Genomic DNA, 25,345 nt, shown 5'->3' with positions numbered 1-25,345 from the left:
GTTCTTTGAAAAAAGTTAAATTGACATACCTCTGGCAATACTGACTAAGAAAAAAAGAGAGAAGACACAACTTATCAATATCAATAATGAAACAGGGGATTTCACTACAGGACCAACAAACATCAAAAGGATAATGAAGGAATACTGCAAACAACTCTCTATACATTTGACAACATGGATGAAATGGATCAATTTCTCCAAAAACACAAACTACTACAACTCACCCAATACAAAATAGGTAAATAGTCCAATAACTATTGAGGAAAGTGATATTGTGATTTTAAAACTTCCCCTACAAAAGGACAGACACATTGGTCAATGAAATAGAATTGATGATCTATAAATACACCCTTACATTTATGATGAGTTGATTTTTTTAACAAGGGTGCCAAGCCAATTCAATGGGGAAAGGATAGTCTTTTCAACAAATGGTGCTGGGACAAGTGGATATCCACAGGCCAAAGAATGAAATTGGATCCCTACCTCATGCCATATACAAAAATTAAATCAAAATGGATCATAGACCTAAATATTACCAGCCAAAATGAGAAAACATAGGAGTAAATTTTCATGACTTTGATTAGGTAATGGACTCTTAGATACTACACCAAAAGTACAAAGTGAAAACAAAAACAGAAAAAAATGGACTTCATCAAAATAAAAATGTTTTTTACTTCAAATGATACCATCAAGAAAGTGAAATGATAACACACATAATGTGACAAAATATTTGCAAATAATCTGAAATATCTGGTAAGGGTCTAGTGTCCATAATATATAAAGAAACCTTATAGGTCAATAATAAAATGACAAATAACCCAATTTTTAAATGGGCAAAGGATATGAATACATATTTCTCCAAAGAAGATACATAAATGGTGCAATAAGCATATAAAAGATGCTCTACATCATACGTCATTAGGGAAATGCAAATCAAAGATGAAATTAAATACCACTTCACTCTATGGTTGGTTGGTTAAAATTAAAATTAAATTGTAATTTTACTAGGATGATTAAAATTAAAAAGATAGACAACAAGTGTTGGTGAGGATGTGGACAATTTGGAACACTTGTGCATTCCTGGTGGGGATGTAAAATGTTGCAACCACTTTGGAAACCAGTTTGGCAGTTCTTCAAAAGGTTAAATATGGAGTTACCATATGACCCAGAAATTCCACTCCTAGGTGTACACCTAAGAGAAATGAACATATTCCACACAAAAATTTGTACACAAATGTTTATAGCAGGATTATTCATAATGTAAAAAAATGGAAACAACCCAAATGTCCATCAACCAATGAAATACAAACAAAAGATGGTATATCCACACAATGGAACCATATTTGATAATAAAAGCAATGAAATACTGATACTTGCTACAACATGGATGGACCTTAGAAACACAAAATCCCACATATTGTATGAGTCCATTTGTATGAAATGTCTGGAATAGGCAAATATAAAGAGACAGAAATATATCAGTGGTTCCAGAGGCTGGGGATGGAGGAATGGGAAGTGACTACTAATGGGTACAGGGTTTCTTTTCTGGTTGATGAAAATCTTCGAAGATGAGTAATGGTAATGGTTGCACAGTCCTGTGCACACACAGAAAGCACTGAGCCATTCACCACTTTGTGAATTTCATGGTAGGTGAATAAAAATAAAAGTGCGATATGAAAAAGTAAAAATAAAAGAAATCTCTAGGCCCAGATTATAGAATTCTACCAAACATTTAAAAAATAATTAACGCCACTTATGCACAATCTCTTCTAGAAAAATAGAAGAGGAGTAATTACTTCTCAATTCATTTTATAAAGCTTGTGCTACCCTGAAAACAAAACCAGGCAAAGATAGTAAAAAGAAAGAAAGAAAGAAAGAAAAAAAGAAAGAAAGAAAGAAAGAAAGAAAGAAAGAAAGAAAGAAAGAAAGGAGGAAAGAAAGAAAGAAATAAAGAAGGAAGGAAGGAAAGAAAGAAGGAAAGAAAGAAAGAAAGGAGAGAGAGGGAGGGAGGAAGGAAGGGAGGAAGCAGGGAGGGGAAGGGGAGGGAGAGAGGGGGGAGAGAGAGCATATGCACCTCAACCTAAACCTCACACTTTATACAAAAATTAACTCAAGATGGATCACAGACTTACATATAAAATAATAAAACTTTTAGAAAAAAATATAGGAGAAAATATTTAAGATTTAGGACTAGGCAAAGAGTTCTTAGATTTGATGCCAAAAGCCCAATCCACAAAAGGAACAATTGATAAACTGGACTTTATTAACATTAAAAACACTGGTTCTTTCACAGACCAGGTGAGGAGTATGAAAAGACAAGCTACTGACTAGAAGAAAACATTTGCAAACCACACATCTGACAAAGAACTAGAATGTATCTAGAATATATAAAAACTCTACAGTGAAAGAACAATCCAGACCATGAGCAAAAGATATGAAGAGATATTTCACTGAAGAAGACCCACAAACGGCAAATACGTCTGAAAAGATGCTTAACATCATGAGCCATTAGGACGTGCACTGAGCTACACCTCTACACACTGTCAGAAGGGCTGAAGTTAAAAACACCAAATACCAGTGAGGATGCAGAAAAACTAGACTATTCACACACTGCTGGTGGGGATGCAAAAGAATACAGGCCTCTGGAAAAGCGTTAATTTCTTAGAGAACTAAACACGCAACTACTATGCAACCCAGAAATTGCACCCTTGAGCATTTAACCCAGAGAAATGAAAACTTACATCTGCACAAAACCTACCCACAAATGTGCAGAGCAACTTTATTCCTGATAACCCTGAACAGAGACAACACAGATGTCCGTTAACAGGTGAGTATTAAACACTGCAGTCCACCCACACCTGGAGCGCCACTCAGCAACAGAAAGGAAGAAACTGCTGGCACACAGAAAAATCCGGATGCAGCTCCAGAGTATTATGCGGAGTGAAAAATAGCCAATACCCGAAGGTCACATAGGGAACGGCTTCATCTGTATAACATTCTCGAAATGGCAAAATTATCAACGCGGCACAAAGATCAGTGGCTACCAGGCGCGAAGGCAGGAGAGAAGTGGGCGTGGCTATAAAAGAGCGGCACTGCATCCCTTGTGATGGAACGTCCTGTGCCTTGACTGCAGCAGTGTCACTGCCCTGGTTCCGGCAGCTACTAGTTCTGCAGGTTGTTACCGTTACAGGAAAAGGGCGAAGCATACAAGGGCTCTCTCTGCATTATTTCTCACAACTGCATTTGAACCTACAATTCATTTTTTAAAAAAAGCCAATTCCCACATCTCCCTGCACTTACCTCCTCTTGCCCTCCTCCACTTCACAGGGAAACCCCCTGAACGAGATGACTATACTTGCCGTCCTCACTTCCATACCTCCTGCCTTTAACCTATACATTCCAAGGTTTTATCCCCACTGCCGAAACGCTCTTGTCTAGTTTACCAACAGCGCCTGCGACCTCTCAGCAACAGCTGATCTGGTCGGTCACTTTCTGGAAACTCTCTTTGCTCTGCTCCCAAGACGCAGCACACTTGCAGTGCTGTCCCTGCTCCCCGCAAGTCCCCACCTCGCTCTCTTTTGCTGGCTCCTTCTTTCCTACTTGATTTCTGAACGTTGGAATTCTCCTGACAGCCAAAGGTTCAGACAAGGCTCCGTCTGTAGCCTTCTTTGCTTCTCCATCCACACATCCACACCCAAGCGATCTCATCCTCTCCCATAATTTTAAGCATCATCCATGACTTCAAACCCTCAGCCCTGCTGTCCCCCCTGAACCCCCTCTCATACACCCAACTGTACACTCGGCATCTCCACTTGGATGAAACAGTTGTCCGAGGCTTTCCAGGGCCAAAGCAGGGTTCTCAGTTTCCACCATGACGCTCCGCTAAAACAAAAATCCGCAGTTACCTTGCTCCCCATTCTCCCCTTCTCAATACAAGGCACCACCTTTCCCAACGGCTCCAGTCACACTACCTTTGATTCTTCTTTCTTTCACATTAAACATCACATCCAACCAATGAGCAGGTTGTGTCTGCACTAACTTCAAAACGGAGCCTTTGCACCTACGTATCTGAACGCGCCTTCCTCAGATCTTTACGAAACTAGTGCAATGAACAGATGCAGAACCGCATGTATGTAACCATAAGCCCACATTATTTACCTCCTACGGTTCCTCTTGTCAACTACAAATTGGCGCTCGCCATTGTCACTTGCCAGCTGCCTCTACAAGGAGTAACTCACGTGCGGCTGCAGCTGCTAACTGGCAACACCCCCTGAAGAGCTGAACTGAGGCACTCTGGGCTCTGGGTAACACTGGCAGAACAGGTCTTCCGATAGATGGATATTTTCAGGAGACAAGTTTATGAGCCCAGTTCTTGTATCTCCTCGTATCTAGACAAGCACTCAAATCCTTCATGGCGACGTCTGCTCCTCATGACTGGCAGTGACATGCACGAGACGAGCAGAAACCTTCTACAAAAAATATGTGCTTGATTGCATGTACCCCCCCTTCACCCAAATCACATCTATACTGACCTTCCTCCCTGCCTCTGTGGAGCAGTTCCTCAGAGCGATCTGGGATGCTGTCTCCCGGGTTGCAGCCCTCATTTTGCCCCAAATAAAACTCAAATCGCACCTCTCACGTTGTGCATTTTTTTAAGTCGACACTGAAGGTAGACGTAGCCCGGGAGGAAAATAAGGATCGGTCCTGTGGCTGTTCTGATAACTCTGGGCAGCAGAAAATCCTACAGCCACCTCAAGTATAAAACACAATTAAGGGTCCCGGCCCCGCTGACGTGCTTCACACTGAGAATATCTTCTCTCCTCAGAGGGAGAGGACGGTGTGGCCCCTCTCTGCTCCCGACGCCGCACACTCTTCCTCCTTCCTGGGTCACCGACCTCAACGCTGTCGAAGCCAGGCGGCACTGCTGTGTGTTCTTCCAGGACCCCATCTGACCACACTTTTCAAAACCCAGACAGACCACTTCTCCTCCAGGCTGAGGACCCACCCGCCCACTACCGCCAGTGTTTTAGCAGTCGGTCTCTGGGTCGCTCTCGAGACCCCCCCTCATTCCCTCCAGCCAGGATTTAAAAGGGCCCTGGCTTCTCCCCAGACTGCAGATGTGCTCACCTGCCCCACCAGCCCCGCTGCGGTAGGCCTATGGCTCCAACCCTTGAAGGCACGTCGCTCGGGCTCCATCAAGGAGCATATGTCTGAGGGGACCACGAACGTCCCTCTCACTGGGCGGGGGGAGTGGCAGGCTCGCCCTCCAAAGAATCCTCTTCCAAAGTCCTGTCTGATCTCCTGCAACCAACCCTGTTATCCCTCAGCGTGGAGGATGTATCCAACAGTTCTTGGCCAGCGGCTCTGGGCACCAGCCTCACGACCCACGCCCGTCACTGCGTTGCCCGTCACTGCGTCCCGGTGCCCCGCCGCCAGACTCCGCGGCACCGTGCCATTGCGTCTGCCCGTCTGGCTTCCAGACCCCACCAGGCCTTGCTTTCCCAGCGCCCCCTGACCTGTCGACCCTGCCCCTCGTCCGCCTTTGTCTCCTTCACAGCAGCTTGCCATTGCCAGGCCCTTATTTACTGAAGGCCTCCTGCCACCACTGCGCCTGCAGCGTCTGCACCCAGTGGGTCCCCTGGAAACATGTGTCGGGTGAGCCTCTGTGGCCCTTCCTGACCGGCACCTCCTGCCCCGAGGGCTGGCTCCTGCCCACCCCTCCCCTGGGGGCACAGGCCTACCAGGCTGAGTCACCTGGCCAAGCCCCACGGCACAAAGGGCTGTGGAGACCTGCTCACACGGCGCCCCGCTCGGGCGCCCTGGCAGGGACGTGGCCCACTCCACGTCCTGTGCCGAGAGCTCGTCTTTGTGGAGGTTGCTCCTGGATCGGCTGTAGGGAGAGAACAGCCAAGCTCCTCGTCACCGCCCTTGTCTCCATTCCTCTTTTCCTCGATCAAACGAGACCGTCACCAGACGCAACTCCCACTCCAAGGAGGGCTCCGGCTCAGTGGACCTCAGGCTGGCTTCTCCTGAACTCGCCCTCTGCCATCCGCCTGCTCAGCCAGCGCTTACCGAGCGCCTGCTGGATTTCCAGCCCTGAGACCCACAGGGGCGGAGAGCAGAGGGCCCCAGGCTGTCCCTTTCCTCCTGCCCACCTTCAAGCCAGAAGCATGTGGCTGCTCCGGGGGCTGGTGGCCCAAGCCCCACCCTCAGCACACAAGTGACAGGTTCAAAGTGAAGTACCTCACACTCTAGGACACCCCCTCCACAGCCCCCGAGCACAACACACCCTCTGGCTACCAAAACACAGCGGCCCACCAGCCAGACCTTCCAAACATCCTGTTTCAAGTGCACCTTCTTTCTCTACTTCCACTAACTTAATTATTTTCATGCCCACAGCTCACAGGACTCTAGGGGGTAGAAGGTAGCTCTGTAGGAGTGAGGGGGTCATCATATAAAAAAAAGAGAGAGAGGTCTGCCCAGGAGTCAATGGCAGGTCCCCCAAGAAGAGCCGCAGGTGGAGGGGAGGCGGGAGTGAGATGGGTCACCAGGAAGCCCCCGAGGGCCTTACACCCAACTTCTGTCACAGGCACCAACCCCCAGACTGCCCTACACTGCTGGGACGGGCTGGCATCCTAACGACAGGGAACACTGGAGGAAAGAGAACCAGGTAGACTTAGTGGGAAGGAAACAAAGGTACACGACGCCCGTTCCCACCACCAGGACCCTGGAGCAATCAGGGAAGCTTCCCTGCACTCAGCCCTGCTCCTCCCCTGTTCACCAGGCAGCCACCTGCTGCCTCGGGCCGAGGGCCAGCTGGCTAGCTTCTCCGAGCCCCTCTCCCATCGTCTACGAGCTCACAGGGACAAAGCTCTTCACGCAGTGGGCCGTCGTCAGCAGCGGCGGCAGGAGCATCTTCTCTGGAACTTTCTTTTCTGACCTCCACCACCTGGCCCCCAGCTTTACTCTCATAAGAAAAGCTGTCCCGGAGACTCCAGGACCTGGGTCAGTGGCCCCGAGGCGGAGCTGCCTGAAGGAGCCTGTGTTCCATCCTGTGGGGCGAGGAGGGAGCCTGGGGCTGAACAGAAGCTCCACGTCAGCGGGGACCCAGCAGCTTTAGGGCCAAGACAGAACTCACGTTGTAGAGGATGTCGGTCCAGCCCTCCATAGTGATGCACTGGAACACCGTCAGGACGGCGAACAGGATGTTGTCAAAGTTGGTGATGCCGAAGTTGGGTCCCGGCCAGTACTCCCGGCACTCAGTGTCACCCTCGCACAGCCGGGCTGGGGCCTCCTTGCCACAGGGGAAGTCACCCACCGGCTCTGCGTCTGCGAAGAGAAGAAGGGAGCAAAGCTGAGCTCAGAGGCACCACGTTCTCCACCCCCTGCTGGGACTGTGGGCCCCAGAGACCTCATCACAGTGGGACAGGAATCAGGCACCAAGGGAAACTCTCCCTGCCGCTCCTGCACCTGCACCGGCTCTGTCCCCGTGCCTACGGTCTGCCCCCCACCACCCTCAGACCCACCCTCTCAGAAACTGCTGGTCGACCTCTCCTTCCCCACTAGAACCTGCCCATCACTATGTAAACACGCTGAGGACTCATTCATCTTAAAACCAAAAACAACAGACTCCTAGCCTCCGACTCTCCCTACCAGCAACACCCTGATTCTCCCTCACAGCCAAACCTCCACCCAGACTCCCCCGACACGCAGATCTGTCTGTCACGCTGGAGCCAGAGCCAAGCAGGACTCAGCACTGTGGTCTCGGTGCTCATCAGGCAGGTCGACCCAACACGGGCCCAGAGCGTGGCCGGGCTTCAGGGCCCAGTCCTCATGGCACTGGCCCCAGCAAAGGGGACAAGCTCCTGCTGGCCTGCAGTCTAGCCGGCAGCCAGGGATCGCACAGAGAGACGTTAAAGAAATCGCAGAAAACCAGGGCTAATCTCTGGGATAAGGGGGCAAGCAGCACATGTTAATCCCCTCCACTCCCAAAATCCTAACGAAAGGATAGAAAAAACTATTTAAAAAAACAAATGTATGACCACACATGGAAAATCCCTCCTGTCAACACAGGAGAAATTTTGAGGAATTGCTAGGATGGAAAGCAAATGCTCCCAGGTTTAGAAGGCAAAAATGATGATCACACAAGTTTATTCTTTTCCCTCCAAATATCTTAACAGATGCTCATAAAGAAGACCAGGAAGCCATTGTCTGTCTATATTCTCTGTAAATAATGACAGTTTTCTTTCCTCCTTTCACATTCTTGACAGGGTTCTTTTTCTTGCCTCACGTTACTGGCCGCGACCACCAAGGCTACGTGGACCAGAAGTGACCATGTGTGTCTTTATCTTGTTCTTGACCTTAAAGGGAAAGCTCACAAAACTTATGACAAAGTATGATGTTTGCAGGGAATTTTAGGGAGTTTAAGAAAATTCCCCTTTATTTCCACTTTGATAAGAGGTTTTTTTAAATTATGAATGATTTAAACTTCAATAAAAACTTTTTCTGCATTTATTGAGATGATCACACAGGTTTTCTCCTTTAACGTGTTTGTAGCTCAAGACACAAACCTTGGACTTCCCTGGTGGCGCAGTGGTGAAGAATCTGCCTGCCAGTTCAGGGGACATGGGTTCGAGCCCTGGTCCGGGAAGATCCCACATGCCGTGGAGCAACTAAGCCCGTGCGCCACAGCTACTGAGCCTGTGCTCTAGAGCCTGTGAGCCACAACTACGGAGCCTGCATGCTGCAACTAATGAAGCCCACACGCCTAGAGCCCGTGCTCCACAACAAGAGAAGCCACCTCAATGAGAAGCCCGCGCACCGCAACGAAGCATAGCCCCTGCTCGCTGCAACTAGAGAAAGCCCGCATGCAGCAACAAAGACCCAATGCGGGCAAAAAAAAGACACAAACCTTAGTGTCACCCTTAACTCTTCCCTCTCGTACTCCACGTACAATTGCCCAGAAAACCCAGTTGGCTCAGCAGGCCTCAATGCAAAACAGACCCAGAACCTGACCCTTTCTAACTGCCAAACAGCCTGGCCCCAGCCACCATGTCTCCTGGACTCAGAGTCCTAGCACGGCCTGAACCCACTGCTTTACCACAGGTAAAGCTGATCAGCTGTCCAGAGTTCGCAGCTTATGGGATCTCACTTCCTGATTTTACATTAATTTCTGAAGGTCAGAAATGTCATCTCCAAAAAATGTTAAGGGGTTTGTAAAAAATAATCATTTTATTCAATATTACAGTTGTAGAAATGAAGTATATTTTCTTTAAGGAATAAAAAAAAGAAGAAAATGCCACTTAGCGTCGTTGGTGCGTCAGTAACAGGCCAGCACGAAAACATACTGATAAGCTTGTCTCTGATACCAGGAAGGCATTCTAGTCCAAGCTACAATACGCGTCCTACGTTTTCACTAGATGTTTCTTTTCGGCTGCTTTTCATCCTATCAGAGGACTGGTACAGCCTTTAAATCTTCGCCAACAGGAGCAGATTCAGTATCCGCCGATCTCCTCTCGCCCCCTCTGCACCCAGTGCTCCTCACGCCAGCCTTTCACGCTTAGTGCTCCTCGTAACTGGACCGTCTGGCAGGCGACCGCACAGGCCCCCCCTCACGGCACTCAGATGGCTGTCCAGTTGTCACCTTGGCAGAGAGGCCTCCCCAGGCCACGCTCTGTGAAGCAGGCCCCCAAATGACTCTACTGCAAATACCTTTCTTGTTTCCCTCCTAGAAGTTACTACAATCTGACATTATTTTATGTGTTTGTGTTTATCTTGTCTGGGTCCACCTCCTTCGTCTGGCATCTAGAGGGCACCCCCACCCCCCGCCCACCAGGGCCCAGAACACTGCATCTCTCCAGGATGAATAAGTCTGTGGTCCTCATCTGGGTCTGAGGAGCGCTGCTAGGCCTCACCTGTACTGTTGGGGAAACAGGCCTTGTGGAATTTGCCCATGTAGAACTCGAGGCCAATGATGGCAAACATGAGGATGGCGAAGAAGAGAAGCAGCCCGATCTGTAGGAGCGGAACCATGGCCTTCATGATGGACTTGAGCACCACCTGCAGACCTGGGGCCAGAGCAGGCAAAGCAGGCAGGTCAGAGAGCACAGTGGGCAGAGCGGGCAGTGGGCTTGGGGCGTGGACAGAACAGCAAGAGCCTGGGCGGGCAGGGCTGAGAGTCCTGGGCAAGGTGTTGAGCAATGAGTATCCACGAGGCCAAAGGACAGAGCTGGGCCCTCAAAGTGGGGGACAGAGCAGGGAGTGGGGGGGAAGCAAGAAGTCTTGAGGGAAGGAGGACAGAGCAGTGAGTGCCTGTGTGGGGCACAGCTGAGAGTCCTTGGGGAGGGGCACAAAGCATAGGGTCTCGGGGCAGGGGGGAGTGGACTGAGCACTGTCCCAGGTCAAGGGAGGAGCAGCGTGTGGCGGTGTCAGCATGAAGTTCTGGTGAGATCTTGAGTCTATGCAGGTCTCAGGGTGGAGCAACAGCAGAGAGTCCTGAGAGGAAAGATGAGGGAATCCTCGGAGCTGAGAGCAGGGGATCATGGGAGGGAAAAGCAGGGGATCCTGGGAACTAAGAGCAGGGGATGCTGGGAGGGAAGAGCAGGGGATCCTGACAGAGAAAAACAAGGGATTCTGGGAGAGAAAAGCAAGAGATCCTGGGAACTAAGAGCGGGGGATCAAGGGAGGGAAGAACAGGGAATGCTGGGAACTAAGCAGGGGATGCTGGGAACTAAGCAGGGGATGCTGGGAGAGAAGAACAGGAAATCCTGGGAATTAAGACCAGGAGATCCTGGGAGGGAAGAACAGGGGATCCTGGGAGGGAAAAGCAGGGGATCCTGGGAACTAGGAGCAGGGGATACTGGGAGGGAAGAGCAGGGGATCCTGGGAGGGACAAGCAAGGGATCATGGGAGGGAAAAGCAGGGGATCCTGGGAACTAAGAGCAGGGGTTCCTGACAGATCCACCCCTCAGGGAAAGTAAAGCAGGGGGCCTACTCCTAGGGAGTGATTTACCACTGACCGTGGGGCATGAGTATGTCCAGACCAGAGGAACTGGGCAGAAGAGGCTGAACCCCACTGTCCCCACTTTCAGCTTCACCCCAGCTCCTGGGTACAGGCCTGAGCCTTTGCCTGCCAGGGTCTTAGGGCAGAACACGGAGCCAGCCAGCGGTCTTCCCTGCAGTGGGCTCGGGCGACACAGCCTCAGGGCCCTGCCACCCAGGCTCTGAGGGAAACCCAAACTTCCACTGGCTTGGAGGAACACGGGCACAGGCGGTCACCGGCTCTCGAGGTAGCCTGGCCACCCCCTGCCCTCGCGTGGCCTCTTGAGCAGCCCAGTCCCGGAGCATGTCTTAACCAGGTCACAGGTCCCAACAGCCCTGCCCACCCTGAGCCAAGACAGGTGGTCCTTTGCAGCCTCTGAATGTGTTCTCAGGCATCCTGCCCCGCCACCTTGGTCGATCTCTCACCTGCCCTTTAACCACAGAAAAAGAAGCAAAGAGCTGGAAATACAGCAGAGGGTGTGAGGAGGATCAAAGCTTCCACGTAGGGAAGCCAAGTTACCCTCTGGCTTTTCACGGAGTTGGGAGAGACTGGAGAAGGGCCGCTCCTCCCTTCTTCGTGCCTGGTTCCCCGGGGTCAAGGGCAGCGAGCTCAGAGTCACCAAAGGGCCCACTGTTAGGGCCTAACTGGCCATGACAGGGGTTGGGAGAGAGGTCAGTGTCCAGGTAGGCTGGGCCTGATTGCTTTTGCCAGACTCACTTGGAATCCCAGACACCAGCTTCAGGGGCCTCAGCACACGCACAGCCCGCAGGGTTCGCAGGTCAAAGTCAGTGCCAGCTGTGGCGAGGATCCTGGCAGGAACAAAGACAAGGGGGAAGTGAGGGCTTCCGCATGGAGTTGAGAAGAGGGCACGTCCCTCCCACCACCCATGTCCTGTCTTCCAAGAGCAGTGACACCTTCGTGCCTGTGTCCCCCGCTGTCCAAGCACGGGGGTGGGGGTCGGGGGCGGCGTACTAGGCAGGGAAGGCCAGGAACTGAATTCAGACGTCCTCGCCAGCAATGTTAGGAATGGCTTTTACCAGCATAACCATCCCTCCAGGCATCACCCCGAGAGGACACTTGGTCTCTGGTCCCTGGCCAGGCCTTGAATCTGTCCTTGAATTGAGTCCAAGCCTGAACCATGTCCCCAAGCAACCCCAACTGCACTCCAAGCTGCCTCATGACAGGTGGTGATAGCAGGAGCGGGAGTAGAATGGAACTTGAGGGACTTCTGAACAGATGCCACATGACCTATTCCTCACTTTACCACAGGAGAACACAGGAACAAACAGTGGGGAAAGTGAATAGAGGGCTCAGAGGACTCCCTTAGCATAAGAACATACCCCAACGTCTCCCGTCTTAAAACAAAACAGAAAATTCCATATCTGCCTCCAACCCCTGCACATTTCTCTGCTCCCTTCACTCCAAAGCTCATTGAAAGTGTCAATCCTTGGTCTCCCCACTGCCTTACCTTTCTGCCTCTCTTTAGCTTTGTCCAACTATGTTCTCACCCGCACCATTCCACTGAAATGTTTTGTCAAGGCTTCTCGCCAATTGCGATGGTTAAGTCTCCTTCTATAAATGGTTTCTTCTCTTGCCCATTGGTCAATTCTCTCATTTTCCTCTTAACATCCTGGGAGTCTCTTCTAGGTCTTCTTTGCAAGCTTTGCCTCCTCTACCAGACTGAAACATTAGATGCCTCAAGGCTCACACCATATGGGATCTGCCCAACAGCTTTGAACACCACGGTATGCTTATTACTCCCGATTTACACCTTTAACTCAAGTCTGGGACTTTGGGCTCATATATCCATCCAACTGCCTTTTTTACCATTTCCACTTGGATAGCAAAAAAAGCATATCGAACATTAATAAAACTAAAGAATTCTTTTTACAACTTTAATGTAAATATTAAAACACGTACTTTTTTAAGTTCAGAGTTGTTACACGATGGTGACTAGAGAACTTTTTATTCTCTCAATCTTGCTCCTTCCCCAGTATTCCCCCCTCTCTGTGAACAGCACTAGTCAAGTGTTTCATAAGCCAAAACCAAGACTTCATACCTGACTCCTCTCTCTCTTACACTCCACATCCAATTCACTAACAATCCCGTTGGCTCTACCTTTAAAATGCACCCTGGACGCTTGGTGAAAAAGGATTGTTGTCCCCCTACTCTAAATACATAGCAGCAAGGAATAAAATTTGAGATGCAGCTGGGGTAAAAAATAAGATAAAATGGTCAGGGGAGAAGAAAAGAAGGGCAACGAGAAAATCTATACAAACCAAAATTCCATAGCATGTGAGAAAATCCAATACTAAGAGTGATATTCAACTACTAAAATCAACTATTGAAAGGTTAATTTTGTTCAGATGAAATCAACAAATTATGAAACAAAAATAGGCAGAAACAGGTAGATATTCTAAAAACTAGCTAGAAGTTTTGGAAATAAACAGTTATTAAAATATTATCAATAATAATAATCATACTCTAGGCTGGAGACATAGTTGGAGTGTATTAATGGTTTAGGAAATAGTACTAAGGAATCACTCACAGACATTGGAAAGACAAAGAAAAAAATGAAAGACAAATTAAGCGATATGGAGGTTAGATCATGTATCTAACACACATCAAATGTAGGTTCCAGAAAAAGAGAATAGAGGGAACGTGGTGAAGAAGCAACATTTGAAAAGATAACAGATGAGAAATTTCCAGAATTAAAGGCTTGCTTTCTCAAATTTAAAGTGCATTACAAGGTACCAATCACGTAAATAAAATACATCCAACTAGAAATGGTGTGAGGAACTGCAGAATATCAAGCATAAAAAGAAAGTATTAAAAAAAAAAATATTAAAAAAAAAAAAAAAAAGAAAGTATTAAAGGCTACAAAAGAGAAAAGATAAAATATCTAGGGGAAAAAAGAATAATTAAAAGGAGAGAAAACTTCACCTCAGCAAAAAAAAAAAATATGCTAGAAGACAATTAAGTAATACCTCCAAAAAGCAGCAGGAAAATAATTGACATCTTAGAACTTTATATCCAGCTAAACTGTCAATAAAGAGTGAGGGCAAAATAAACATCTTCAGAGATAAAATAAGTCATCACCCCAGATCTTCAGTAAAACATGGGAACTGAACCTAAAGGGAAAGCACAGTATACAAGAGCAATGGTAGGCACAGAAATTTTTTAAATAGTTAAATTTAATTAATCGTTGATTTTTAAAACTATGATGTCCAATTTTTCATTATTTTCTACATGCAAAACTAACAACCTAGGCAATAATAAAAATATTTACAGAAGGGGTTGTTCCATGTGTAGTTGCATCAAATTATGTTATAGAGGCTAAATCACTCTTCATTGTATTAGGTCAGAGGATGGCAAACATTTTCTGAAAAGGGCCATTAGTAAATATTTAGGCTTTGTGAGTCATAGAATCTCTGTCACAACCACTCAACTCCATCATTGTAGCATAAAAGCAGATAATATGTCAATGAATGGGCAAGGCTGTGTTCCAATAAAACTTTATTTATAAGCACAGGTTGCCAGACAGATGAGCTATAATTTTCTGTCCTCTGTGTTAGACAAATGTATAGTTATGGATATATATTTAAAATGTTAAGGATATCCAGTAAATGGATAGAAATACAGTCTATTTCAAAACCATCAGAGGTGAAAAAGGTATGTAGGGAACAGGTAATATAGAATATTTTGTCACACTACAAAAGTCAGGAGAAGACTCCCCCAAAACAAAGAAATAATATAAAGAGGAAAAACAAAATAAGATATTAGGCGTAAGTCCAAACACACAAGTAATAATAAGAAATACAAATGAATTTTCATTTCCTATTAAATCATACATGATTAGATTGGAGCTTTTGAAAGTCCAACTTTCAAAAAGTTGCTACCTACAAAAGCCATACCTGAAAAGAAATACAGAAATGTTGAAAATAAACAGATTTTTTAAAAGAATATACTAAGTAAATGCTACAGAAAAGGAAGTTGGTATATAATACTAAAGACAAAATATAATTTAAAGCAAAAAAACAATCCTAAGGTTAAAGAGAGATATAATGCATAATACTGAAAGCAAAATTACACCAAGGAATATGATCATCATTAATTTTTATGCACCCAAACCTCATAAATTCAAAACAGATAAAGAAAAAGAATGAGAACTCCTCCAACATAGTGGAAGGTCCTCACAAAGCTCTCATCAGAACCTGAAAGACTAAACACCAAAATTTAGTAAGGCTGAACAAGATCGAGACAGAATTAGCACCTTGATCCATCTTATTGTTCTAATCTTCTATATCTTTCATATATTACCTTTATCTACCTACCTATCTATCATCTATCTATCTATCATCTATAATCTATTTTCCTAACAAAATGTGTTCCTAACAAATAGAAAATATATACTTTCAGGAGTACATGGGAATAGCTTTGAAAATATCCTACATCACAAAAGAAGCCTCAGCAAATTTCAAAAACTTAGTAACATATATTATCGTGCTTCTCCAATTAAATAAGAATACTACTATAAAACCACATTTTTAAAAACTTGCATTATAGAAATCTTCAAAATGCACAACTAAATAACTCATTAATTGAAGACATTACCAAATATTTAGAACTCATCAACAACAAAAATACTACATATTATATGTGTGAGGTTCAGTCAAAGTGATGCCTTAGGGGAAATTTATAAACTTAACTGATTTTATTTTTTTAAAGATTAAAAATAAATAAACCAAGTGTTGCTATGTCTCAAGGATCTTAAAAAAGAATAGCAGGGTAAATTTAGAGAAAGTAGAAAAACGGAAATAATAAAGAGTAGACATGGTGAAAATAGAAAATAGAGAAATAATAGAAAGCTGAATCTTTGAAAGTTTAATCAAATGAACAAGCTTCTGGCAAGAATAATCAAGAAAAAGAGAGTGTACAATGCATACAAAAGATACATATACAAATAAACATAGTATATGCATGCATGCACACATGTATACTTATACATTTGTGTGTGCATACATGTGTACACACATGCACAGGAAAGTATAAAAATACAGGGAACACAACTACAGACAGGAGCGATTTTTAGAATCACAAGAGAATATTATTAACAATTTTATGCCAATAGATGCTAAAACTTTGAGGAAATGGATATATCCTCTTGAAAAGCAAGTTACCAAAAGTGACAGAAGTAGAAAACCTGAATAAACCATGAACAATTGTATTAGTTTTCTATTCTGTAAAAACCTACCACAAATTTAGTGACTTGAAATCGCACCCGTTTATTAGCTCACAGTTCTGTGGCCACATCGTGGCTAAATTCTCTGCTGCAGGTCTCGGGAACAGCCAGCTGCATCCTCGTCTGGAAGCTAAACTAGGGAAAGTGATGCTTTCCAGCCCCTTCAGGTTGTCTGCAGAGTTCACTTCCTTGCAGTAGGAATGGAGTCCCTTTGCCTTGCTGTCAGCCGGGGACTTCTCTTAGCCCCTGGAGGCCACTCTCAGATCCTTGCCACCTGGCCCCTCAACAGTCCCTCTCACACTTCTAAACTCTCTGACTATAGGAAGAGCCCAGTCCCTTTAAAGGGATCACCTGATGAGATCAGTCCCACCCAAATAATCTCCCTTTTGGTTAACTCAGAGTCAACTGATTCATAACCTAACCACAGGAGTGATATCTCATCATACCCACAGGATCTGCCTGCACTCAAGGGGATATGGCTGTGCAGGTGGGCAGGCAGGGGACCAGAATCTTGGACCATTTACAAGAATTAATTTGGATTCAGTTTTCCTCTGCCAGAATATCAGATCCAGACAATTTTACAAGTATGTTCTTACAAACATTCAGAGAACAGAAAATTCTATGTTATACAAACTGTTTTAGAGAATAAAAATACAAGAAAAGCTCCCAACTCATTTTATGATGCTGGTATAATCTTGACATCAAGACTGGAACCATCCAATAAAGATGTTTAAAAAAAAAAAGACTGGAACCATAATTCAAAAAGATACATGCACCCCAGTGTTCATAGCAGCATTATTTACAATAGCCAAGACATGAAGGCAACCATGGACAGATGAGTGGATAAAGAAGATGTGGTATATTTATACAATGGAATATTACTCAGCTATAAAAAAAGAATGAAATAATTCCATTTGCAGCAACATGGATGGACCTAGAGATGATCATGCTACGTGAAGTAAACCAGACAGAGAAAGACAAATATCATATGATACTGCTTGTATGTGGAACCTAAAAAAATGACACAAATGAACTTATATACAAAACAGAAATAGACCCACAGACATAGAAAACAAACCTATGGTTACCAAAGGGGAAAGGTGGGGGAAGGATAAATTAGAAGTTTGAGATTAACATATAGGCACTACTATATATAAAACAGATAGCCAACAAAGACCTACGGTTTAGTACAGGGAACTATACTCAGTATTTTGCAATAACCTATAAGGGAAAAGATTCTGATAAAAATAGATATATATGTATGTATAACTGAATCACTTTGCTGTACACCTGAAACTAACACAACATTGTAAATCAACTATACTTCAATTTAAAAAATTTTTTAAAAGACTAGAAAAGGGGGCTTCCCTGGTGGCGCAGTGGTTGAGAGTCTGCCTGCCGATGCGGGGGACGCGGGTTCGTGCCCCGGTCCGGGAGGATCCCACATGCTGCGGAGCCACTGGGCCCGTGAGCCATGGCCGCTGGGCCTGCGCGTCCGGAGCCTGTGCTCCGCAACGGGAGAGGTCACGGCAGTGAGAGGCCCGCGTACCACACACACACAAAAAAAAAGACTGGAAAAGGGCAAGAAAAATTTATACACATCTCAGTTATGAACACAAATTTTAAATAAAATATTAGAGTAAATCGAATTCAAAGGTACATATGTTAAGAGTTTATAATGGCCAACTGAGTTGTCATAGGAACATAAGAATAATTCAATAGTAGAATAACTATTAATGTAATCCATCACATGGAAAATCAATATAAAAACCATATAATCATGTTAAATTTTTCAGAAAAATTATTTGATAAAATTTCAGTATCATTCATGATAAAGAGAATTAGGAACAGGAAATTCCTTAAAGTGACAATAGGTACTAAAAACCATTAGGAGCATTTCTCTTTAAATTCAGGGATAACACAAATATACCATTTATATCATATGGAGGCCCTAGCCAAGGCAAAAAGACAAGAAAAAGAAAAAAAAAGTTTAGAAAGGAGGAAACAAACTGTCTTATTCACAGATAATGTGATTTCTACATAGAAAATCCAAAAGCATATACAGTACAGCAAAACTATTAGAATTAGAAAGTTCAGCAAGGTTATGAAACACCAAACACATATACAAAAATAAATTGTTTTCATTTACTATTAGAAAATGCAAATTTTAAAAGCTCTTATTCTAATGGGTATGGGACTCCTTCCTGGGGTAATGAAAACGTTCTAAAATTAGTGGTGATGGTTGTACAACTCTATGACTATACTGAAAATCACTGAATTGTATACTTTAAAAGTATGAATTTTATAGTATGTGAATTACATCTCGATAAAGCTGACATAAAATATTGTTTATAATAGCAACAAAATCTATAAAGTATCTAGGAATAAGCTCAATAAAATAAGTGCAATATCTTGATAATAAAAGTCATAAAACATTCATGAAGAGCAAAGAGATAATAGAGATGAACCATATTAATAGATGAGACAATTCAACATTTTTATATGTCCCTTTCCCCAAATTAGCCCACAAATTCAATGAAATTCCAATAAAAATCTCAACAGATCTTATATGTAGAAAATCCTAAATTTGTAGAAAATCCACCAAAAATTACCAGAACTAATGAATTCAGTAAAGTTTCAGGATATAAAGTCAACACAAAAAAATAGGTTGTATTCTATATACTTACAATGAACAACCAACAAAGGATATTTTTTTAAAATCCATTTATAATAGCATCAAAAAGAATAAAATACTTAAGAATAAAATTAAGGAGGTGACAGACTTGTACCCTGAAAACTACAAAACACTGGTGAAGGAAATTAAAGAACACTAAACAAACAGGAAGGCATCCCATGTTCATGGATTGGAAAACAATATTGTTAAGACGTCAATACCCAAAGCAATCTACAGATTCAATGCAATACCGACCAAAATTCCGAAGAGATTTTTTGCAGAAATAGCAAAACTCATCCTAGAATTCATACGGACTCTCAAGGGACTCTGGATAGTCAAAACGATAGAATAATAACCCAGAAACGAAGTCTTACATACACAGTCAATTGATTTTCAACAAGAATGCCAAGACCATTCAGAGAGGAAAAGACAGTCTTTTCACCAAATTGTGCTGGAAAAACTAGATGTTCACATGCAAAAATATTAAGTTGGACCCGTATCTTATGCAATATACAAAAAGCAACTCAAAATGGATCAAAGTTCTAAATGTAAGACCTTAAACTATAATACTCAAAAGAAAATACAAGAGAAAATCTTCATGACATTGAATTTGGCAATGATTTCTTGGAAATGACACCAAAAGCCTGAGCAATAAAAGAAAAAATACAAAAATTGGACTTCATCAAAATTTTACAAAACTTTTGTACATCAAAGGACACTATCAAGAGCGTGAAAAGACAAGCTACAGAATATGGGATAAAGTATTCACAAGCCATATATCTAATAAGGGATTAATATCCAGAATATATTAAGAACTCCTACAACTCAACAACAATAAAAACCCAATTTAAAAATAGGCAAAGGACTTGAATGTATATTTCTTCAAAAAAGATATACAAATGGCCATTAAGCACATGAAAAGGTGCTCAACATCACTAATTATTAGGGAAATGCAAATCAAAACTATAATAAGAGGGCTTCCCTGGTGGCGCAGTGGTTGAGAGTCCGCCTGCCGATGCAGGGGACAGGGGTTCGTGCCCCGGTCCGGGAAGATCCCACATGCCGCGGAGCGGCTGGGCCCGTGAGCCATGGCCACTGAGCCTGTGCGTCCGGAGCCTGTGCTCCGCAACGGGAGAGGCCACAACGGTGAGAGGCCCGCGTACCGCAAAAACAAAACAACAACAACAAAAAACTGTAATAAGATACCAATCACACCCATTAGGATGACTATTATTATAAAAAGAAAAAAAAGGAAAATAACAGTGTTGGCAAGGATGTGAAGCAAGAAAAACCCTTGTGCGTTGTTGATGGGAATGTAAAATGGTGCAGCTGCTGTGGAAAACAGTACAGTGATTCCTCAAAAAGTTGAACATAAAATTACCATATGATCCAGCAATTCCACTCTTGGGTATAGATCCAAAAGAAATGAAACAAGGTCTCAAAAAGATTTATTTGTTACACCCAGGATCATAACAGCAGTATTCACAACAGCTAAAACATAGAAGGAACACAAGTGTCCACCAGTGGATGAACGAAGAAGCAAATTATGGTATATACAAACACTGGAATATTATTCAGCCTTAAAAAGGAAGGAAATTCTAATACATAATGCAACTTAGATGAACCCTGAAGACAGTATGCTAAATGAAATAGGCCAGTCACAAAAAAAGGCAAATACTGTAGGATTCTACTTTTATGAGATACTTAGAGTAGTCAAAATCGTAGAGACAGAAAGCAGAATGGTGGTTCTCAGGGTCTGAGGGGAGGGAGAGATGAGGGTTGTTGTTTAATGAGGACAGAGTTTCATATGTGAAAGATGAAAAGAGCTGTGGAGATGGACGGAGCTGATAGCGACCCAACATTATGAATGTATTCAATACCGCTGAACTGCACACTTAAAAGTGATTAAGATGGTCAATTTTATGTTATGTGTATTTTGCCACAATTTTTAAAGTTGGAAAATAAAAGTAGGCCTCAGTGCAGAAAGCAAACTTTAAAACTTTGGAAAAACAAAGCAAAACAAAAAGACATGAGAACAGTTCTATGACTATGAGTTAAGGAAGGGTTTCTGAAGAACACATAAAAATGGCAAACCATAAAGTGGTACACTGATAAATCTGACTACAATAAAATTGAAACTATACTACAAAAGCTATTGAGAAAGTGAAAAGAAAATGATACTTGCAATGCAAAAAGCTGACAGAACTGGTTTCCGGAATACATAAAGAATTCCTATACATTCATATGAAAAGTACACATAACCTATATGAAAAATAAGCAAATTACAAAAGAGAAAAGATGTTCAAAACCACCGGCAATCAGGGAAATTCAAATTAAACTAACAAAGAGAGACCATTCCACATCCTGTTTAGCAAACAGTGTTACAGCTGGTGATGCCGAACAGCAGCTCTGCTGGTGGAAGAGAAAACTGTAGAATCGTTCCGGAGAGCATTTGGCCACTTCTAGAAAATTTTTAAATGAATATATGGACTAGACTTGCCTCCCAAACGTTTGCAGAAATGTACACAGGCATGTTAGTTGTGGCACTGTCTTTAATAGTGAAAGACAGGAATCACCTACTGCTCATCGCACAGAGAGAGAAAACATTAATGTGGTCCATGTGCACAGTGGAACGTTATTGCAGTAAAATATGATGAGCACGTGAAATTAAATAAACTACACATATTAACATGGAAATGCTTAAAGCAATGTGAAGGGGTAAAAAGGCAAGTTGTGAAACAATTATGTATCTAGGTTTAAATGCATATACACACTCAAACAATTAAAACCATGCAAACAAGACTGCATATTATTTATCAATAGGGACATATTTAGTACAAGTTGGAAGCCCTCCCCCCAACACACACGCACTGGATAATGAACACAGATCAGGATAGTTGTTGCCACCAAAAGGTGAAAGAGAAGGACAGATAAAGAAAAGAGAATTTGGCTGAGGGATTGTAATCAGAAGACTTCAACTGTATCTAATGTTTTATTTCTCTAAGACAGATCTCCAAAGCTAAGAGCCCATTCACAGGGAGGTGTGAGGGAGGGGAACACACATTTTAAAACAACACACGGGCATGCTGCCCGCAAAAGACAGAAACAATCCGGACGGTGAAGGGCACTGGAGAAGCTCCATGGCCACTCCCAGGAGGAGACAAATCACACAGAAAGAAAAGCCATCCCTCCCTCCGCCTATGGCTTCCTGTCTCCCAGGCATCATGGCATTCACAGGGTTGTCACAACCCTGACATGTCAGTAAAATGACCTGAGAGGTCACGCCATTGGCAGACACGTGCGATACAGAAACTCGTTTTGCCATGGCATTGTTGTCACGGGCCTGTGGGACAGGAAAACAACTTTTTGTTTTTTAATGAAGAATACAAAAGTTTTCAGACCCAGGCAGGAATGTCTACAGTCTTAAGAACCATAAAAACACAAAATTTACCCAACTGATGAAAGCAGCCCCATGGAGTAAATCACAACCTAACTACAGCCACTGGGGCTTGAGACCCTGTGTGTGAGAGGTCCTGCCACGACATCAGTGTTCAGGGAAGGGTCCGTCCTCATTCTGCCTGGGAAAGCTTTCCGAGGAGGCCACCCGGGAGCCACCAGGGAAGGAAATTCAGTTTCATTTGTTCTAAGATGACAGTTTCCTTAGTGGATCAGCAATATTAAACTCCTAGGAAGAATCAGAATTAAATACAGAAATGTTTATGAAAATCAAACCTTCTGTGTTAACAGTACAGTGTTAGGATTAAAAGAATTTATCAGAACACATTAACACGCTAAACAGGGCTGCGTTTAGCATCACATTAGCCCTGTGATTCTAATTTTTAAATGTAATGGAAAAATTGATTTAGACGTGTGATTTTTTTTTTTTTTTTTTTTTTGCGGTACGCGGGCCTCTCACTGTTGTGGCCTCTCCCGTTGCGGAGCACAGGCTCAGCAGCCATGGCTCATGGGCCCAGCCGCTCCGCGGCACATGGGATCTTCCCGGACCGGGGCATGAACCCATGTCCCCTGCATCGGCAGGCAGACTCTCAACCACTGCGCCACCAGGGAAGCCCTAGACGTGTGATTTTAAGTTGAAAACTTCATAAGTTTGTAAAAAGTATTGCAACATTTAAGCAAATGTATGAATCACCATATTTACACTCTAATTAGCTGGATATACAGAACTTAAGTACTTAGGAAAGTCCAGTTACAATAAATTTATAAATGAAATATTAAATGTTTTACATTAAGCTTATGAAATGGAATAAAAACCCTACTTAGAGGCTCCTTTAAAGTGATTGTTAAAAATTGCAAAATGTATAAATATAATTTTTCATAAGCTGAATCTAAAAACAGTTAATATTTTTTCCAGTTTTATTGAGAAACAACTGACATACGTCACTATAAATGTTTACGGCATACAGCATGGTGGTTTGATTTACATATATTGTGAAATTATTACCTCAACAGGCTTAGTTAACATCCATTATCTCATGTAGATACAATGAAAAAAAAGAAAAAACATTTCCTCCTTGTGATGAGAACTCTTCGGATCTACTGTCTCCGCAGCTTTCTTGTAGATCATATCCAGTGTGAGCCACGGTCACCATGCCGCATATCACATCCCCAGGGCTTATGTATCTTGTAAATTGTACGTTTGTACCTTCTGACCATTTTCCTCCAGTTCCCCCTCCCCGACCCTCTATCCCCACTCTGGGAACCACAAATCTGACCTCCTTTCCTATGAGTTTGGTGGGTTGTGTTTCTTTTAGATTCCACATATAAGTACAGTATTTGTCTATCTCTGTCTGACTCATTTCACTTAGCATAATGCCTTCAAGATCCATCCATGTTGTCACAAACTGAATCTAAAATTTCTTTAAAGGAATTATATTTTTGGATTTGTCATGTTAATAAACTGAATGATGATTTTTAGAAATTAAAAATTTTCTATGCACAAAATCCACTCTCAAGAGTACCAACAAACCCACATGTATCATGATTTCCTTTTAAATCATAAATCTCATTTAATCTTATATCAAGAGTTCTGGCTAACATAACAGAATATGAATAAGACATAAGGGAAGGAATAGATAAAATAAGTATTTCTGGAAGATAATGATAAAACTCCCAGGAACTTGGTCGAGAGCAGAGTTTCTCAAAGCACCATCCCAGGACCAGCAGCGGGTGTGAACTCTGGGCCCCGCCCACCGGCCCTCAGAGGGTGGGCCCAGCACCAGGATTGAGGGAAGCCCTGCAGGCGATTCTGACACCCACTCAAGTTGTGCGGGCCGCTGGTCAGGAACATCACCTTGAACCCCTTCCTGCAGGTTTGCAAGTCTCACCCTCCCCCCCCCCGACTTCCACAGAGGACAGAAAGTAGAGAAAAGTACAGCACAAGAGCAATTATAGAAAAACAACAACCTTTAGATATTGTCATCACAGTGCTGAGAAATCTGGGCTGGAAAAAAAACAAAACTTGGCTGCAAGCTCACCATCAATCAGCAAACAGAGACCAGCGCAAGGCCCCTCAGAGTGGCCTGCAGGGGCCAAGCCCGGGAGCACGACGAGAGCGCAAATTCCCCAAAGCCGAAGTGGGACCAAACGTGGCCAGTCGGAAATCTAATGAAACAAAACTGCTCAACCACAATGGCCTCACACACAAACCACTGAGGAATAACTTTAAAATGTGAGTGACCGGGACTTCCCTGGTGGCTCAGTGGTTAAGAATCCACCTGCCAATGCAGGGGACACGGGTTCGAGCCCTGGTCCAGGAAGATCCCACATGCCGCGGAGCAACTAAGCCCGTGCGCCACAACTACTGAGCCTGCACTCTAGAGCCCGCGAGCCACAACTACTGAGCCTGCATGCCGCAACTACTGAAGCCCGCACGCCTAGAGCCCGTGCTCTGCAACAAGAGAAGCCACCGCAAGGAGAAGCCGAGTAGCCCCCGCCCAAAGCCTGCGCACCGCAACGAAGAGTAGCTCCCGCTCGCCGCAACTACAGAAAGTCCACAAGCAGCAACAAAGACCCAACACAGCCAATAAATAAATAAATAATTAACTAACTAATTTTTTTAAAAAAATGTGAGTGACCTACACCAAGAAAACTACAAGACTTTATTTACCTAGAGGGGAGCATCGAACACATGTTAAGATACATGCTACTCCTGGATGGGCAGAAAAACATGGATTTTTAAAACCTGATTCTCCACAAATTGACTTAGAGATTCTCAATAATTGAAACATCCTCCCAAAAGGAATTCTTTGGACTACAGCAACATGATTTCAGAGTTACCTGGAAAACTAAATAGGCAAAAAAATTAAAGAAATATTCAGAAAAGAAGAGTAAAGAGAGAAGGTTTTGTTTCATGAGATACTGAAATGCT

General features: G+C 43.7%; 1 protein-coding gene across 4 annotated transcripts in view; it reads right to left on the bottom strand.

Annotated features, from left to right (window-relative positions):
* CACNA1B (calcium voltage-gated channel subunit alpha1 B) overlaps window positions 1-25,345 on the bottom strand; it is a 191,510-nt gene that overhangs the window by 140,424 nt on the left and 25,741 nt on the right. For all 4 annotated transcript variants that reach the window (XM_089914093.1, XM_089914095.1, XM_089914094.1 and 1 more), the window contains exons 4-6: window positions 11,759-11,850; window positions 9,915-10,067; window positions 7,139-7,329 (exon numbers count right to left, since the gene is read on the bottom strand). In XM_089914093.1, the coding sequence (XP_089770219.1) occupies window positions 7,139-7,329; window positions 9,915-10,067; window positions 11,759-11,850 (436 nt within the window). The remainder of the gene's footprint in view (window positions 1-7,138; window positions 7,330-9,914; window positions 10,068-11,758; window positions 11,851-25,345) is intronic.

This window comes from Delphinapterus leucas, chromosome 6 (genome assembly GCF_059928025.1).
Source record: "Delphinapterus leucas isolate spDelLeu-1000000601 "Yukka" chromosome 6, BTC_Dleu_Yukka2, whole genome shotgun sequence".
Taxonomy (NCBI): domain Eukaryota; kingdom Metazoa; phylum Chordata; class Mammalia; order Artiodactyla; family Monodontidae; genus Delphinapterus; species Delphinapterus leucas.
Note: the sequence above shows the minus strand (reverse complement) of the source record. Positions and strands in the feature narration are given on the sequence as shown.